An 18,810-nucleotide genomic window follows, 5' to 3' on the forward strand; every position below is an offset into this window, starting at 1 on the left:
TTGTAAACTCGGTGAGGAGGAGCTTTGTCTTCTTTATCTTTTTATCCCCATTCAGTCTTTAACAAATGTTTATTTTGTGCCTGCTTTGTGCCAGGCACTGTCTGAGCTGCAAATGTAGTGATGAACAAGTGAGAGCTTGTGTTTCATGGAGTTAAAATATGGAGATAGGGGACTTTCCTGGCAATCCAGCGGTTAAGACTCTGCACTTCCAATGCAGGGGGCGCAGGCTTGATCCCAGTCGGGGAACTAAGATCCCACGTGCTGCGCAGTGCACCAAAAAAAAGAAAAAAAATGTGGAGATAGACAACAAACAGGAAAATAAACAAGATGTAGGGGGATGAGTAGTATCCCCCCAAAATTTGTGTCCACCCAGAAGCTCAGAATGTGGCCTTATTTGGAAATAGTGTCTGTACAGATGTCATTAATTAAGGATCTCAAGATGAAATCATCCTGGATTTAGAATGGGTCCTAAATCCACAGGGAAGAAGGCCCTGTGAACATGAAGTCAGGGACCAGAGTGATGCAGCCTTAAACCAAGGAATGCCTGGAGCCACCAAAAGCTAGGAAAGAGGCAAGGAAGGATTCTTCCCTAGAGCCTCCAGAGAGAGCACAGTCCTGCTGCAACCTTGATTTGGGGCTGCTAGCCTCCAGAACTGTGAGAATAAATTTCTGTTGTTTTAAGCCACCAAGTTTGTGATAATTTGTTATGGCAGCCCTAGGAAACAACATACAAGGTAATATTAGGTAATAAGTGCTACAAAGAGAAATAAAGACGGGTGATAAGATAGATATGAGAGCAGGGAGGGTGGGCATAACTATTTTAGAAGACAGAGAAGACCTCTCTGAGGAAATGACATTTGAACAGATACTTAGAGTGAAGCCTGTGTGCTATGATCCATCCCTGAGGAAATTTGGGGAAAGCCCTCCAGGAAGCAGGAGCAGTAAGTGCAAAGGTCCTGAGGGAGGAACAGGATGGGGGGTGCGGAGCAGAGAGGAGAGCGGTAGGAGATGAGGGCACGGAGGTGTCTTGTGACTGTGGTGTGTCCTGATTACACCTTTGATTAGTTGGGCAAATGAAGGAAAGAGGAATGCTGGCAGTTAGGTTCCTGTGGCTGTTCTATTCACCTGGCAGCCATCCAGGCATTTGGGAGGGACTGATGGAAACACTGCAGCTGGAACCTGCGGTTGGACCATCTTTACATGTTGGTGAGCATCAGAGTGAAGAGGGACAGCCTGCATGCCAGCAGCCTTCCACTCCAACCTCAGCCCAGGGTCAGGCTGGCTCACGTGCTTGGCCCGCTCATCTGAAAGAGAACCTCAAAAGTAAGAGGCAGGGGCCAAGGTGTCTGCTTTGAACCAGCCCCTGGGTTTATTTGCAACCCAGCAAACAAGGGGTGTAGACCTATGTGAATATACATGTGTTTTGTTCCCCAAACTTCCCTTTTTCCAGATTTAAGAAAGAACTATGGAGGGAACTCTGAAATGTGTAATCATTTCTCAAATACAGCTTTGCCTGGAGAGACACTGAAACTTTGGGGAAATGATTGCAAAATTTATTTTACCTAAAGTGTAACCAGAGCCAGTTTAATAACTTTTAAATGATAATTTGCAATAGAAATAAACAGATAACTATCACTTCACGTTATTTCCTCTTTTTATTATTTTGAAATGTTAATTTTAAGTTATATCCTTAAACATGCCACTTTTCAAAATTTAATACAGACTCACAGTATTGTGAATATTTGAAAAATAGTACCTAAAATATACTTTGCCTGTTTCTTGTGTTTTATTTTATATATATATATATTTTTTTTTTTTTTTAATTTATTTATTTATTTTTGGCTGCATTTGGGTCTTCGTTGTTGCACGTGGGCTTGGGCTTTGTCTAGTTGCGGAGAGTAAGGGCTACTCTTCATTGTGGTGCACGGGCTTCTCATTGCAGTGGTTTATCTTGTTGCGGAGCACGAGCTCTAGGCGTGCAGGCTTCAGTAGCTGCGGCTTGCAGGCTGTAGAGCACGGGCTCAGTAGTTGTGGCACATGGGCTTAGTTGCTCCACGGCATGTGGGATCTTCCCGGGCCAGGGTTCGAACCCGTGTTCCCTGCATTGGCAGGCGGATTCTTAACCACTGCGCCACCCGGGAAACCCGTCTTGTTTTTCAAAGAGCTAGTATTTTATAATTTATACAACCTTTAATCCTCTCATATAGTTGTTTAATCTTATGATCTTCATTTCATTTCTTTGGCAATGAAAAGTAAAAATAATTTTACTTATGGGGTTGTTTGTATTGTTTGTGGAATTTCTTTGGTCAAACTACTTGGAAATTTTAGTACGAGGTCTTCTGAGGATACAGGCTCTTTCATAGAAGCTATGTAGCCCCTTGGAAAACTGTAGCAGTGGTGCCATCAACAAGAATAAACCCTTACACTGTAGAAAGGTCCGTAAAGGACCCCTGCAAATGGTCTAACCTTTATTCATTTTTAAATGTTTAATCTGGGTTTCTCATGAAGACTTGGAATTCACATCGTTTTTACTTCCATTGATGTGTATTTACATAAACACATATGTAGTTGCATACATGCATGTAGAGAGATACATGTTTATGGGCCATATGTCTCCTCCTGTGAAGCCGCCTGAGATAACATGATGGGAGAAGAGGTTGGAACTCACCTCATTTAATTATTAGCCATGAAACATTTCTTAATATTTAGAACCAATTTATTCCATTTCGTTTAGGAGATTGGTCAGAATTGAAAGAAACTAATGAGTCTATTTTCTTTCTGTTACTTTTCATTTCTATCTTGTATCCAGTATTAACTAAGTGACTAAAATTTCTGAAGATCTTATCTTCCTTTGTTCATGGTAGAAAGGCTTATACACCATCATAGCCTGGGTTTGAAACCTTAAGAACCCAAACACTGTATAATTCTACATTGAGCCAATTCTGGATCAGCTTGTTGAAAACATTTTAAGGAGTTTAGCAAAAGAAAATCCTGTTTCGGGGCTTCCCTGGTGGCGCAGTGGTTGAGAGTCCACCTGCCGATGCAGGGGACACAGGTTCATGCCCCGGTCCAGGAAGATCCCACATGCCGTGGACCGGCTGGGCCCATGAGCCATGGCTGCTGAGCCTGCGCATCCGGAGCCTGTGTTCCGCCACGGGAGAGGCCACAACAGTGAGAGGCCTGCGTACCGCAAAAAAAAAAAAAAAAGAAAGAAAAAAAGAAAATCCTGTTTCAATGACTACTTTCTGATTTCCTCAGTTGTTTGAGAAATTAGTTATTTGCTAGATTTTTTTAGATGTTAAGATTAAACATTCTGACTATCTCAGTTTCTACCAGAGTGAAAACCAATTGATCTATTTAAAATGGAATCTTACTAGAATTAACAGGTGATTTAGATTTGAAAGATAGTATAGTATATTCCACTACAATCAGAAATTTCCCCTTTTATACAACATACCAATTTTAAACTTTACCAACAGGTTAAATTTCTGTTGTACTTTTTGGATCTGACGTTGTCCCAATGATCAAATCAGCTCCAAAATTATTTATTAAAAACATAGTGCTGTGTGTTTTAGGGCTAGAAAGAACCCTTTACATTTGCCAAGTGCTTTATAGTTCATCAAGCTCATTCTTCTCAGTAACCCCATGATGAATGGTCCCCATTTGCCAGATGAGGAAACTGAGCTTCACATTGAAGCATTCACTCCAGATCATTTAACTGTCAGACTTGAGCTTAGGTCTTCTGACTCCAAGCCCAGCACTCTTTCCTCAAGAATCTCACAGTTGGGCTTTTAAAACATATAGAACAAAACCAGACAGAACGAGTGCCCACAAGGCCTTCTAATAAGGAAGAAATTATTCTGCACAAGAAGGCAGAATGTATCTGGTGAGGACAGTTAATTGGTTTGGCAGAATGGTGGGGTATACTGTGCTAAGCTTAGAGAAATGGAATGAGCAGGTGGAAATTGGGGTGGAGGAGCGAGAGGGCTCTCAGCAGACTGACCTGACAAGAGAGGAGGGGTGCCATTGTGGAATGCTGCGTTCTGCGTGTGGTGGGGAAGAAGGAGCCCCTTAAAGGATGACCTTGAGCACCAGTGGAGCCAGTCAGAGGTAGCCTGATTTCCAGTAAGTGTGAAGGTGTGTTTGGAGTGAGGCGGGGAAGAGGTTGAGGAAGAAATGTAAGAAAGGTTACAGATCATTGACCTAGTTTGCCTGGAGTTGCTAAACAAAAGCAAGTGAGTGCTTGAACTTGACAGTGAGGTTTCAAACCAGGGATGTAGGAGAACTGTCCACAGACGGTGGAAAGACCTGCTTAGGAAGTTTCAGCTCTGAATTGCCTCTGTAAAAGCTGCCCTGTTTGTTGTCTAAATGAAGGGAAAGGTCAGCCCTAACCGGCAACTTTTTTCAAAGCCTTATTAAAAAATGAAATGCAACAAATTGAATTTGTTAAATTATAATGGCATGTCTTTCTTGTTTTGAAATATTTCCCTTTACGCAGTGACCAATGATACCCCAGGCAACTAATTCTGCTCTTGTTCTGCAGCCTGGAGTACTCGGGTACTTTGAGTTCAGTGGCTCACCCCAGCCTCCTGGTTATTTGACCTTCTTCACTTCAGCGTTACATTCATTAAAGAAAGGTAAACATGATTCATATTAAGACATTAGTACTTGAACAGAAATGTTTGTATATTGATATTTTCTGTTAAATATGTTATCTTTATGATGATATATTTTAGTTTTCTTGATTCTTTTTCTCTGTATTTGTGTTAAATAATTACATTATTTTATGGTTCACTGGCAAACAAAATTTTGTGCTATTTCAAGTATAGCCTCTTAAATGTTTAGAGACTATTATTTTTTTAAATGTAGCTTGATCACACAGCATCTGCAATGATATATTTTGCACTTCAAATTTTATTATATCATAATCTCTTTTTTTGTGTGGCGTTACAAATTTTGGTCAAAGTTTTCAGTGGTTGTATTGTCAGTTGGATGTATCATAATTTAGGAATACATTTTCTTCAAGAAGTATTTCTATAAGGATGAAAGTCATGTCACATTACAGGATAAGCCTACTGCCAGGTTCACTATTCTCAAATCCATATATATTTTTTTACTTAGCTAAATCATGTATTATTTGAGTGTCCTACTTTTTAAATTAAACATTTTTCATGTTGCCCATTTTTTCGTGTTGCTCCATGTTGTTTCTCTGTATCAGCCATGACCTTATGTCAGTTCTCTTCTAGATACTTTGATCTGCTCCTCATCTCCTTGTTACCACTCTGGTCCAAGCCCCTTTCCCACCCCTACCCTAGGCCAGTGGGCACTTAACGGGTATCCAGTCTCGCCCCTCCTTCCTCACACTAGGGCCTTTGTGCTAGTCCTTCTTCCTGAAATGTGCCCTCTCCCTCCCCATTCCCCAGGGCCCAGCTGTCCACTTGTCAAACCCCTATTCATCCTTCAGATTCCAGCTCAAATATCACATCCACAGTCTACCCCCCTGGAGAGAGATTTGTTGTTTTCTTTCATAGCATTCAACATAGTTTGTATTTATTGTGTTAGCCAAAATGTTCGTTCGGGTTTTTCCATAACATCTTACGGAAAAGCCTGAATGAACTTTTTGGCCCACCCAATATGTGTATAGTTATGAGATGATTTGTTTACTGTCTGTCTTCCCTGGGCTGGGAGATTTCTGAGGGTGGGGATTGTCTGTCTTCAGTTTAGTGTTCTTTCTCCAGCATCTGGCACATAGCAGGGGCTCAATCACTATTTGCCAAATGAGTGATCAGATTGATGGCCATGTCATCTTTCCCTCAGTAGGTCAGCCAAAAATATGTAGTCATCCTCCTATTACTGGATATTACATTGCTTCAATATTTTGGGGGGGTATTATAATAGTGTACTATTAATACGTCAAATAATTATACTACTGGCTATTTTAATATGTCCATTGTCTTAAGGTTTTATACATAGAGAATCTACTGTATTCATGCTTTTCATGCAGGGGACTCTGGGAGAGGAACTGAAGCTGTCACATTAGGTGTGTCTTCTGTCCACCTGAAAGACTTTGAGCTGCACAGCTTCAGGTGACTAAGAAGGCTCAGTGAGTCAGAGTTTGAATTTTGAAAACAAAGTACTATCAACTTAAATAAGCTTAAGCAGATAGATGTTCAAAAATCTTCTTAGAAAACTAAATGAAGTCCTTCGAAGATTATGTATAAAAGGGTAGCCTAGAGTCAGTCACTAAAATGATGACAGCATTCAAGTACTTGAGTTGGAGAAGCTATTTCAAGATTTGGAAGGATGTTTTGTTATCCAGTTGGCTTATATTGTGTGTTTATGATTCATCTTTTTCATTCAGAGGTTTTCAAAATTTTGCTTCTTTTTGGAAAAACCTTTCTAAGTATAAGATAGTAGCCTTTTTTCCTCCCTTTTTTTTTTAAAGTATAGTTGACTTACCCTTGTTTTTTTCTTTTTTTTTAAGCAAGGAAGGTAATAAATGGATAAAAACTACTTGAAGGTACAAAATGAACCTTTTGGTCAAATCACTAATTTTGACAAATGATTACATGAAATTTCTTCTCAGAATAAATCTAGCTCAATTTACCTGTACTACATTTCTTCACTCTCTTGTGATTCTGGTTGGGTCTTATAAAATCCTGCTGCATATGAACTTTGCAAGAACTGAGTTCATTCTAATTAATAATTTATACCCCATTTTTTTGGGTAAACTCCCACTTGAGCTTAATGAACCATTTTTAGAAGAAAAAGACAAATTTGGAAGGATTACCTAAAATAAATCTTGCCTTGAGCATCTGGGTTTTTTTCCCCTTTTCTTTCTCCCACCCTGGAGTCAAATGGTATTTTACTTATTATTAATAACCAGTGTTAAGTAAGAGAAACATGTGCAGATTTTTTTTTTAATGGGACAGTTTGGAATGTAAGTTCTAGGTCATTGTTGTGTTTCTATTGTTTACACAAATTGAGGCCTGAGGAACATTTGACACAACTTAACATTTGGTTATAGAGAGCTTAACTGACGAAGTGTTTAGTCTGTTGTGGTAGAAAGCAGATATCCTGGTTCACCAAGCCACAAGCATATATAAAATACACATCTTTCCATTGCCTAAATTTTTTTTTTTTAATTGCCTTAGAAATAGCCAGGATACTCTCTAACATTCGTTTCTTGAAGCTAGCTGGCCATCAGTCTACAGATATTTGGAGAAGGTACCATATATGAAGCATCCTGCCTGGGTGCTGTGGGGTTGCTGAGAGGGGACATCTCAGTTACCTGTGTCCTTTACCTATTGCTCTCCAACTTGGTGCTGATTTGTCAGTTGATGTCGGCCCTCCTCTTAGGTGGTGTGGGCAGTAACCCTTTTGTTATATTTCTGTCCATTATTTTCCTAGCCATTTTACCTTTATCATTTTTTATTTAGCAGTTCTATATTTTCATGTAGTTAAATCTGTGGTTCTTTTTCTTGATTTATTTTTTTAAGAAAAATCTGGTCACTAATTAGTTCACTTCGTTTTGAATTTTAAAGTTATTTGGCACTTTATGCTGCCTGGATTTACTTTGGCTTAAAATACAGAACACAGTTGATTTTCCTCCCTTCTTATTGGCTAATCAATTAGCACCATTCACAAAATAATGCTTTCTTTATCCTTCATCTTGATGATGCCTGTTTTATCACAAAATATTTTCTAATATGTAATTGGGTCTATTTCTGTGTTTTCTCTTGGTCTAGATCCCTCTTTTTATATGAGTAAATATAATTTCATTTTTTACGTTGTAAGTAATTACCTGGTGAACTCTGGACTCAGTGTCCTCTAGTTCTGGTGTTTTATGGAATATTCTTTTATATCCATCTATGCATTTGGCTGAATTTGGGTTGGAATTTTATTAAATGTTTAAGTTGACTTAGAGGTAATTGACATGTTCATAAAACTTAGCTTCCCTTTCTAGGATCACAGCATGATATTAATTTATGCAAACCTTCCTTTCAATTTTTTGTAAAAGGTCTTACACATCCCTCATTAATGGTTAATCCTTTTAAAGTGCTGAATGATTAACTGTGGGCTGGCAGTCTGTGTGTTTCAGGATCCTGGGGAAGCCCATCTCTGTACTTCTTCACTCTTCCCAGACTGCAGAGCCTGTTCTTCTTGGAGCCTTTCCACCTTTGATCTTGGCAGACAGGCCTAAAGAAAATTTGGTAGAGGGGTTGATATTTTTAAGTTGCTTACTTGATTTTCTTCCATCTTATGATTATTTCATTATTTACTGTAAAAATGTGTTCTGGTAAAATGTTATATTCTGTTATGATTCAGTGACTTTTTTTTTTTTTTTTTTTTGCGGTACGCGGGCCTCTCACTGTTGTGGCCTCTCCCGTTGCGGAGCACAGGCTCCGGATGCACAGGCTCAGCGGCCATGGCTCACGGGCCCAGCCGCTCTGCGGCATGTGGGATCCTCCCGGGCCGGGGCACGAACCCGTGTCCCCTGCATCGGCAGGTGGACTCTCAACCACTGCGCCACCAGGGAAGCCCCAGTGACCTTTTAAAAGAGAAAATTTGCAACAAATTTTGTTCAAAAGGAATGCAGTGCCGCCTGGGGGACAAGCAGTGGCCTGGGATCTGGCAGTATCTGGTCCTTAGCCTTTGTCTACCCCTGGCAGGGTTATAAACTTGAACAAAACATTTAACTTTTCTGTGTTTGAGTTTCTCTGTCTGTAAAATTGGAGAGGGTGGAGGTAAGGGTAAATGCTTGTTTTACAAGGCCACATCATGTGTGAAGTATGTTGTGCGTGAATAAAGTAATAGTCTGAAAATCTGTAGCAGTTTAATGAGAAAGCCTTTGGCTGAAAGCACCTGAAGTAAGTACTGTGTCTGTTTTCTTAAAAGCATCTACACCAGATAGTATGTACCTTGACCGACTAGCAGACACAGGTCTTCCTCTTCCCTTTTCCTGGAGCACTCTATATCTGCTGTTTTTTGTGTAGTTGGCCCTCCGTATCCACAGGTTCTTTACTTTTGGATCCAGCCAATCCTGGATCGAAAATATTAGGGAAAAGAAAATTCCAGAAAGCTCCAAAAAGCAAAAATTGAATGTATCATGTACCTGGCAACTACTTCCATAGCATTATGTTGTAATTACAACTGTTTACTTAGCATTTACAGTCTATTAGTTGTTATAAGTAATCTAGAGGTGATTTAAAGTATACCAGAGGACGTGTATAGGTTACATGCAAATACTATGCCATTTTTTTTTTCCTTTTTTTTTTTTTTGGCTGTACGCGGGCCTCTCACTGTTGTGGCCTCTCCCGTTGCGGAGCACAGGCTCAGCAGCCATGGCTCACGGGCCCAGCCGCTCCGCGGCATGTGGGATCGTCCCGGACCGGGGCACGAACCCGTGTCCCCTGCATCAGCAGGCAGACTCTCAAACACTGCGCCACCAGGGAAGCCCACTATGCCATTTTATATAAGGGACTTGAACATCCATGGATTTTGGTATCCAAGGGGAATGGGGGGCTGGAACCAATTCCCTGTGGACACCAAGGGATGACAGTACTGCATGGTGTTCTTGCTGTGGAACTGACTGCACATCTGTCCCACCAAATTTTGAGCTGGTTTGTTCAGACAGTATTTATTGAGCGCCTTGAGGCCAAGGTTTTGTTGTCTTTCTCCTACAACTCTTAACAATTTAGCTAAAAGTTTGAATGAATGACTAGTTAAATGATACTTTACCTTGAAATTGCTCAGGTTGGAGTGATTTTGGCAGAGGGATGTTGAGTCATTTTGGATCCCCTCCCACCACCACTTCTCCTCATGCCTGGCCTTTCAGGTTCCATAGACCAGTGTGCAGGAATCACTCCCACTGGACTAGATGGAGTCCCTGCCTGGCTCATTCTCCTTACTCTTTTTTCTTGGCTTCTCGCCATCCCGACACTAGAGTTCTCATGGATTGAATTGAAATTCACATGATACTTAAATGTCATCTTCAAAATACACTAAACTGTTAACTAAAGACGTCGTTTCCACTCCCTTCATTCACCTTTAGGAATTCCTAAACATAGTTGACAGGGAACCTTGTGGCATTAGTTTTCTAAGGAACACCTTTGGAAAATACTGTTGTAATGAATTTTTTAGAGGAAGAAGTAATTCCAGTGTAGGGTCCCTCTACTCCACTAGGTGGCGTCTGATGGTGCTGTGATTTGCTGGTAGAATTGAGTCAGGGCACAAGAAGCTCCCTCCTCCATATCCTTTTTCACAAATAAAGCTTTTTTGGAGCACTTTTCTGTTAGATTGTGAAACTTTGTACAACATCAAGAGGTCTGAAAAGTAGGATTTTCTTATCCTGAAAGTGACATTCTTAAAGTCATTGGAAAGACAAGGGATTGACTTCTTAGGCAAGGTTGACTCTGAAATTGCTTTATTTTCTCAGGTTCCTGGGTCTCACTCTTGGGAGTTTGGACCAAGCATTGGGTTTAACAATTCTCCGTGAATGAAACAGGTTCTAGGTCACTGGTTTTCCCACATAATCTCATTTGTTGTCACTGTACTCGCTTAAAGAGGGAAATCTTTTTCTAACTAGCTGCCTGTGTTCTGAGGCCCTCTGGGTGCTGATTAATACACATTAGAAATTCCATACCTTTTGTTCCCATACCTAAAATTGACTTTTTAATTATGTTGCTATTATTTTAGCAAGGATGTGATCATATTTCATAGGAAATGCCTTTATTCCTATTATGACATCTCTTAAGCCTTGTAAGTGCTGCTAGATAAGCACTAAGGCCAAAACCAGACATCCCCGCACTTTGAATTAGCTTCAGAAGCATGACTTATTAATTCAACAAACATTTGAGGATCCACTTTGTGCTACAGCCGTAAAGAGGAGTAAAACTTGTTCCTCACCATCGGGGTGCCACCAGCTAGTGTGGCCAACAGGTGGGCTTACCCACAATGTTAGTGCAGTGATACGTCTGTGACAGGCTTCGTCGGAGCACGGAGGTAGGGCGTCCGGATCAGTTCAGGGAAGACTGGAGGTGGGGAGGATTTCCCAGGAGAATGAGGGGTCAGCCTTCAGGTAAGTGTGTAAGACACGGGAGAGTGGAAGATAGGCAGTGTTGAGAAGAGCAAAAGGAGTGCGGAGAGCTCAGAACTAAATTTAGTGCCCATTTGTAGAAACTTTGATTCCTTGAACCCGTGTATTTGAAAAATTACACCATCTTTACTTTCTAATTGTCTTGTGGTATTTTCTACCTTTTTAAAGGTGTCCTGTTTTAGTAGTGTGTATGTGTGTGTTTTGATTTTTGATCCTATTTCTTCAAGGTTTTTGGGGGGGTTTGGTTTTTTTGTTTTGTTTAAGCTGAAATGAGACTCCTAGACAAAGAACCAAAAACACTAAAATCTTAGAAACCTCTCAGGGATCACCTTCTATAATAAAGTCACAAACTTACAGTGAAACGACTCGACTCGGTGCAGACAAACCCCGTTCTGGTCTCCACTTGACCACTTGTTATGTAACACTGAGCGTGATAAGCTGATACTGGACGGAGGGCTTTACCTGGATGATCCAGTCTTCAGTGCCACTCCTTGAAGTAGAAACTGTTATTATCTCAGTGTTACTGTCTCAGGTGAGGAAGCTGAGGCTTGGAGGAGGTTGTTAACAGAATCCAGGACGCTGTGAGGCAGAACAGTGGCTCCCCAGAGATGTCCACATTCTAATCCCCAGGACCTGTGAATATGTTACATTACATGGCAAGAGAAAATTGAGGTTGCCTACGGATTTGGGTTGCTAATCAGCTGACATTGAGAAAGGGAGATTATCCTGGATTATCTGAGTAGGCCCAGTGTAATCAGAACGATTCTTAAAAGTGGCATTGAGAGGCAAAGAATATTGTCAGAGTGATGCAGTATGAGAAGGACTTGTCCGGCCATTACTGGTTTTGAAACGGAAAGGGCCACAAGCCAATGCAGGTAGCCTCAAGCCAAGGAATGCAGGTAGCCTCTAAATGGTAGGAAAGGCAAGGAGATGCATTCTCCCCTAGAGCCTCCAGAAGGAACATAACCTGCTGTACCTTGATTTTAGCCCAATGAGGCCCATTTTGGACTTCGACCTCCAGAACTGTAAGATAAATTTATGTTTTTTTAAACTACTAAGTTAGTGGTAATTTGTTACAGCAGAAATAGCAACTTGATATAGTCACGTACCAGTAAATGAGGAGTGAGATAGGAATCCAGGACCACATCACTCCATCTGCCTCTGTAATCTCCGGAGGTGGGACAGGTGGCACAATATGGTGATTCCTACCTCCTGGTCTTTGCCCATGATAGTGCTTAAAATGCAATGCCTTGCCCTAGTTATTATCTGCCTTCCTAATTTTCAAGGCCTAACTGAAGTCCTCTGGGATTTGTAAATATTGCCCAGCCAGCATGATGTCTGGCACACTGTGGACATCAAGTGGAGATTTCCATCCACTGGCTCCCTTCTTGGAACTCCTGTTGCACTCGTTGGCTGTGTCTCCCACTTAGCAACCAACGTTGTTTTCTGATTTTCCCTTAGACTTTAGTAGTATCTTCCTAACAAGTAGGCAGAAACTAACTGTCCTGATCAGTCATGTTAGTGGCAGCTGTCCTGTGTGACCACAGCTCACCAGTCACCCCTTCTCACTGGTCTTCAGGTTCCCCATCTGCAGGATAAGGGAACTTTGCCCCAGTTGCCTCTAAAGGAAACTTCAGCTTGAAAATGCATTGGCCCTTGGCCTGTTTTTTTTTAGACCTGGGAGCTAAGAATTGTTTTTATATTTGTAAAGAGTTATTTAAAAAAGAAGAATATGTGACACCTATGCTAGACCCTAAGAGCAGCATAAGAGGGGATGGAGGAGGGATTTCTAAACAGATGTGTTTCTTTTGTGAAGTCTTTGCCTCCCTGAGGGTTTTTTGTTTTTTTTTTTTTAAAAGGAATTTAATTGAAATACACACAAGGGACATATTTGAATTGATCATTTTAATATTATGCTCTGGTTAAATGAGAACAATGGTGTGAGGGTGTTAAGTTTACTGTCATGTCAGTATATAGAACAGTGCATATTTCTATAGTTTATGTTCCCCTAAAATGATGTATTTGGAACTATATTTTTCTTGCCCTCCTCTCTAACTCACAAGAAAGAGAAAAATCACAGCTAAGGAGTTAAATGTTTACTTAGAGTTTAGCAGTATTTTGGCATGTACCAGAATGTGCATATTGTATCTCTGGTGCCCATATGCCAGAGTTTTTTTCTAGATAATTGCTTTGTGCTTTATATTAAGAATTTTGAGGGAGTTCCCTGGTGGTCTAGTGGTCAGGATTCAGTGCTTTCACTGCTGTGGCCCGGGTTCAATCCCTGGTTGGGGAACTGAGATCCTACAAGGCATGTGGCGCAGCCAAAAATAGAAAAAAGAAAAGCGAATTTTGACAGTATACAAATCTCAGTCAGATTTCTGTGGAAAAAAATGCAAGCAATAGCTATAGTTCATACATTGAAAACAAACATTTCTATAAACTATTGCATTTCTTTGAAGATTTTTTCATTTTAATGAATGCATTTAAAGTGTGTGAAATCATCTAGCGAATGATGATGAATCACCATGTAAATGCTGAGTAATCTTGGAGGGGCTGTTGTTATTCCTTCTTATATAATCCTGTCGTTTTCCTTTTTCTTCCTTGTCCAAAACCTTGTAAAGAAGAGTGGGAAAGCAGAAGTTAATAAAAATGGCAGAGTATAGAGTAAAATGAGAATCGTTGCCAGGGTGGAAGGTACCACAATACAGGTTTGCCTTTGGGGGTGTCACTACTTCCCAGAGTAAAGAAGTGAGAGAGGGCTTCCCTGGTGGTGCAGTGGTTGAGAGTCCGCCTGCCGATGCAGGGGACACGGATTTGTGCCCCGGTCCGGGAGGATCCCACATGCCACGGAGCGGCTGGGCCCGTGAGCCATGGCCACTGAGCCTGCGCGTCCGGAGCCTGTGCTCCGCAACAGGAGAGGCCACAACAGTGAGAGGCCCGCGTACCGCAAAAAAAAAAAAAAAAAAAAGAAGTGAGAGAATTTTTCCCAGGGAGTAAATAACTTAGCCATGTAGATTAAAAGCCATGTGACTTAACCCAGTGGTATTCAGTTTTGAAGTATTTCATGGTTTATTTGTTAGCAGTTTCCTTTATCAGTATTTTTCTTGACCTGATACTCCATTTTGTCCTATGATCCCTGAGAGATTAGCTCACATGAAAGCCTCCTGGAGAGCAGATGGCCATTCCTGATGTAAAAATTTCCATGTTGTTCAGTTCCAGCATTTCTGCTCATTATTTCATTGTATCCTTGGGTACCTTACTTTGTAGGACACCAAGTGCTGTTTACTCTAGCCCTCTGAGAGAGAATTAATTTCAGAAGCTCGGCAGTTTATACCCAGAGTCACAAGGTTTAGAGTCCCACCTTTTCCTTTCTGAAGGAGAGAGTGGGACACATTCTTTAAAATAATCATTCTCTGCTCTTAAAAATAATCATTCACGAAAAAATCTTTGTCTTATGTTTCCTTCCCAGATAATTGTCCATTACTAAGATTTACTGGCTAATGGGCTTATTATCTTAGCCTAATCTTCTTCCTGAGTTACATGAATCTTGCTTTTTCATCATTGCCACCTTGGCACAGTCCAGTAGAACTATAAGATGAACGATGGAGGTATTTAAAAATTTCCTGGTGGCTGTGTTAAAATTTAAGAAGAAATAGGTAAAATTAATTTAATAATTTATATTTTATTTAACCCATTGTACCCAAATTATTAGCATTTCAACATGTAATCAGCATAAAAACTATTGAGATATTTAACTTTTTTTTTTTGGAACCAAGTCTTTTATACTTAACAGCCCCATCTCAATTCAGCTGCTAAATGTTCATTGGACATACTTGATCTGTATTTAGAGTTCATAAAATTTACAGTTGAAAAAGTGATTTATATACCAAATATTTATATTGTTTCATTTTACTTATTTTATTGAAATATAGTTGATTTACAATATTATATTAGCTTCAGGTTACATACCCATGTTGTCTTAAACATACTTAAACATTTTCTGATAACTGAATTGAGTATCACTTTTAAATTAAATTAATTAAAATCAAAGAAAGTTAAAATTTAGTCCCTCGGTTGCTCATATTTCAAGTGCTCATTAGCCACATATGGTTAGTGGCTACGACATAGGACAGTGCACTCAGGGCCTAGGCCTCATTATCCAAGTATCCTGGGGAAAACAGTTATTTCCTAAGATACTGAGTCTCCTTCCTGCAGGCACATCCTTGAGTTAATGCTTCAGAGTGTCCTCCTGGTAGTCTTGGTAATCTGGTAGTTGCTGAGTGCGAATTGTGTAGCTTTGCTTCTGGCAGGACGCTTTATTATTAACTTTAAAGCACAGTTAAAAATATGTTAGTAGAAAATAATCTGAAATAAATATATATATACATATGTACATATCTGAATCACTTTGCTATACACTTGAAACTTATACAATATTGTAAATCAACTGTACTTCAATAAAAAGAAAAAACTATTCTCTTCTGCTAACAGAAGAAACGAATTCTTGTTCTTTCTGGAATGTTTGAGAATTTTAATATTTTGCCTCACTGAGGTCTTGCCTCAGAATGTGTTTGCTTTACCTTAATACTGAACTGAAGTTTTAATATTAAAAATTGAATTTAAAGCAGTGGTTTTAAGCAAAATGAAGTAGTCTGATATTAAAACATTAGGCAGTGGCCAAAAACAAAAAACCTGAATGCACACCAGAAAGGTCACAAGTGAGCCAGATGAATCTGAATGGAAACCAGATGGAATTTCAGATCTTTCCATTCTCGATGCATCCTTGGTGGTTGCCATGAGGTAAATGGTGACAGTGGCGTGTCGAAAGTACAAGAAGGTCAGCGGAAGCTCCACCTATGGGGGCGTGGGAAGCAGGGGTAGAGCATTCTGTTAGTGGCAGAAAAGAACCCTAGTCTCATAAAAGATAGCAAAGGGTAAACCTACAATACATGCTAAAAGTAGACAATGTTTAATGGATCAAAGAAAGGCTGTTTGTTACTCAAAGCACACAGACAGCAAATCAGCATGATAGTATTCATTCTGCTCACCCCACGTCTCATGGGGAGCCTAGTGGTGGCTGTGTGTGCAGTGGGTTGCCTTGTAGCTGAGGAACACAGGGCCAAGGACTCAGCACCTTTTGTAGCAGGCAGCAGTCTTCATGCTGTGGTCACCTTGACCTACTTAGTGTCTATGTGACCTGCTACAGAAACTGCTCAGTAACTACTGCCTTCACCCAGGTGTTCTTTCAAGATGTTGTTACATCTTGCAGGTGTCTTTCTGACACCTTGCACTGGATGGTTAATAGAGACTATAACTGGCCAGTTACCTGGCTAACAGTTTATTGAGATTTTTTTTTTTCTTTACTATGTTGAGGTAGGTTTCCTCTTTGCCCACTTTCTGGAGAATTTTTATCATAAATGGGTGTTGAATTTTGTCAAAAGCTTTTTCTGCATCTATTGAGATGATCATATGGTTTTTGTTCTTCAATTTGTTAATATGGTTTATCACATTGATTGATTTGCATATATTGAAGAGTCCTTGCATCCCTGGATAAATCCCACTTGATCATGGTGTATGATCTTTTAGTACGTTGTTGGATTCTGTTTGCTAGTATTTTGTTGAGGATTTTTGCATCTATATTCATCAGTGGTCTGTATTGGTCTGTAATTTTCTTTTTTTGTAGTATCTTTGTCTGGCTTTGGTATCAGGGTGATGGTGGCCTCATAGAATGATTTTGGGAGTGTTCCTTCCTCTGCAGTTTTTTGGAAGAGTTTGAGAAGGATGGGTGTTAGCTCTTCTCTAAATGTTTGATAGAATTCACCTGTGAAGCCATCTGGTCCTGGACTTTTGTTTGTTGGAAGATTTTTTATCACAGTTTCAATTTCATTACTTATGATTGGTCTGTTCATATATTCTATTTTTTCCTGGTTCAGTCTTGGAAGGTTCTACCTTTCTAAGAATTTGTCCATTTCTTCCAGGTTGTCCATTTTATTGGCATAGAGTTGCTTGTAGTAGTCTCTTAGGATGCTTTGTTTTTCTGTGGTGTCTGTTGTAACTTCTCCTTTTTCATTTCTAATTTTATTGATTTGAGTCTTCTCCTCCTTGATGAGTCTGGCTAATGGTTTATCAATTTTGTTTATCTTCTCAAAGAACCAACTTTTAGTTTTATTGATCTTTGCTATTGTTTTCTTTGTTTCTATTTCATTTATTTCTGCTCTGATCTTTATGATTTCTTTCCTTTTGCTAACTTTGGGTTTTGTTTGTTCTTCTTTCTCTAGTTCCTTTAGGTGCAAGGTTAGATTGTTTATTTGAGATTTTTTTGTTTCTTGAGGTAGGCTTGTATTGCTATAAACTTCCCTCTTAGAACTGCTTTTGCTGCATCCCATAAGTTTTGGGTCGTCGTGTCTCCATTGTCATTTGTCTCTAGGTATTTTTTGATTTCTTCAGTGATCTCTTGGTTATTTAGTAACGTATTGTTTAGCCTCCATGTGTTTGTTTTTTACGTTTTTTTCCCTGTAATTCACTTCTAGTCTCATAGCATTGTGGTCAGAAAAGATGCTTGATATGATTTCAGTTTTCTTAAATTTACTGAGGCTTGATTTGTGACCCAAGATGTGATCTATCCTGGAGAATGTTCCATGTGCACTTGAGAAGAAAGTGTAATCTACTGTTTTTGGATGGAATGTCCTATAAATATCAATTAAATCTATCGGGTCTATTGTGTCATTTAAATCTTGTCTTTCCTTGTTAATTTTCTGTTTGGATGATCTGTCCATTGGTGTAACTGAGGTGTTATTAAAGTCCCCCACTAGTATTGTGTTACTGTCGATTTCCTCTTTTATAGCTGTTAGCAGTTGCCTTATGTATTGAAGTGCGCCTATGTTGGGGGCATATATATTTATAATTGTTATATCTTCTTCTTGGATTGATCCCTTGATCATTATGTAGTGTCCTCCCTTGTCTCTTATAACATTCTTTATTTTAAAGTATTTTATCGGGTATGAGTATTGCTACTCCAGCTTTCTTTTGATTGCCATTTGCATGGAATATCTTTTGCCATCCCCTCACTTTCAGTCTGTATGTGCCCCTAGGTCTGAAGTGCGTCTCTTGTAGACAGCATATATATGGGTCTTGTTTTTGTATCCATTCAGAAAGCCTGTGTCTTTTGGTTGGAGGATTTAATCCATACATGTTTAAGGTAATTATCGATATGTATGTTCCTATGACCATTTTCTTAAATGTTTTGGGTTTGTTTTTGTAGGTCCTTTTCTTCTCTTGTTTCCCACTTAGAGAGGTTCCTTTAGCACTTGTTGTAGAGCTGTTTTGGTGGTGCTGAACTCTCTTAGCTTTCGCTTGTCTGTAAAGCTTTTGATTTCTCCATCGAATCTGAATGAGATCCTTGCAGGGTGGAGTAATCTTGGTTGTAGGTTCTTCCCTTTCATCACTTTAAGTATATCATGCCACTCCCTTCTGGCTTGTAGAGTTTCTGCTGAGAAAACAGCTGTTAACCTTATGGGAGTTCCCTTGTATGTTATTTGCCATTTTTCCCTTGCTGCTTTCAGTAATGTTTCTTTGTCTTTAATTTTTGCCAGTTTGATTACTGCGTGTCTCGGCATGTTTCTCCTTGGGTTTATCCTGTATGGGACTCTCTACACTTCTTGGATTTCCTTTCCCATGTTAGGGAAGTTTTCGACTATAATCTCTTCAAATAT

General features: G+C 39.8%; 1 protein-coding gene across 4 annotated transcripts in view; it reads left to right on the plus strand.

Moving 5' to 3' along the window:
* The window catches only part of TXNDC11 (thioredoxin domain containing 11), a 65,999-nt gene that overhangs the window by 20,951 nt on the left and 26,238 nt on the right, over window positions 1–18,810 (plus strand). For 3 of the 4 annotated variants that reach the window (XM_082858076.1, XM_082858079.1, XM_082858077.1), the window contains one exon: window positions 4,544–4,637. In XM_082858076.1, the coding sequence (XP_082714202.1) occupies window positions 4,544–4,637 (94 nt within the window). Of the gene's footprint in view, window positions 1–4,543; window positions 4,638–18,810 lie in introns of those variants that run through there. The other variant, XM_082858078.1, reaches the window with a different exon arrangement.

Source organism: Leucopleurus acutus, assembly GCF_964270905.1.
Source record: "Leucopleurus acutus genome assembly, chromosome: 16".
Taxonomy (NCBI): Eukaryota; Metazoa; Chordata; class Mammalia; order Artiodactyla; family Delphinidae; genus Leucopleurus; species Leucopleurus acutus.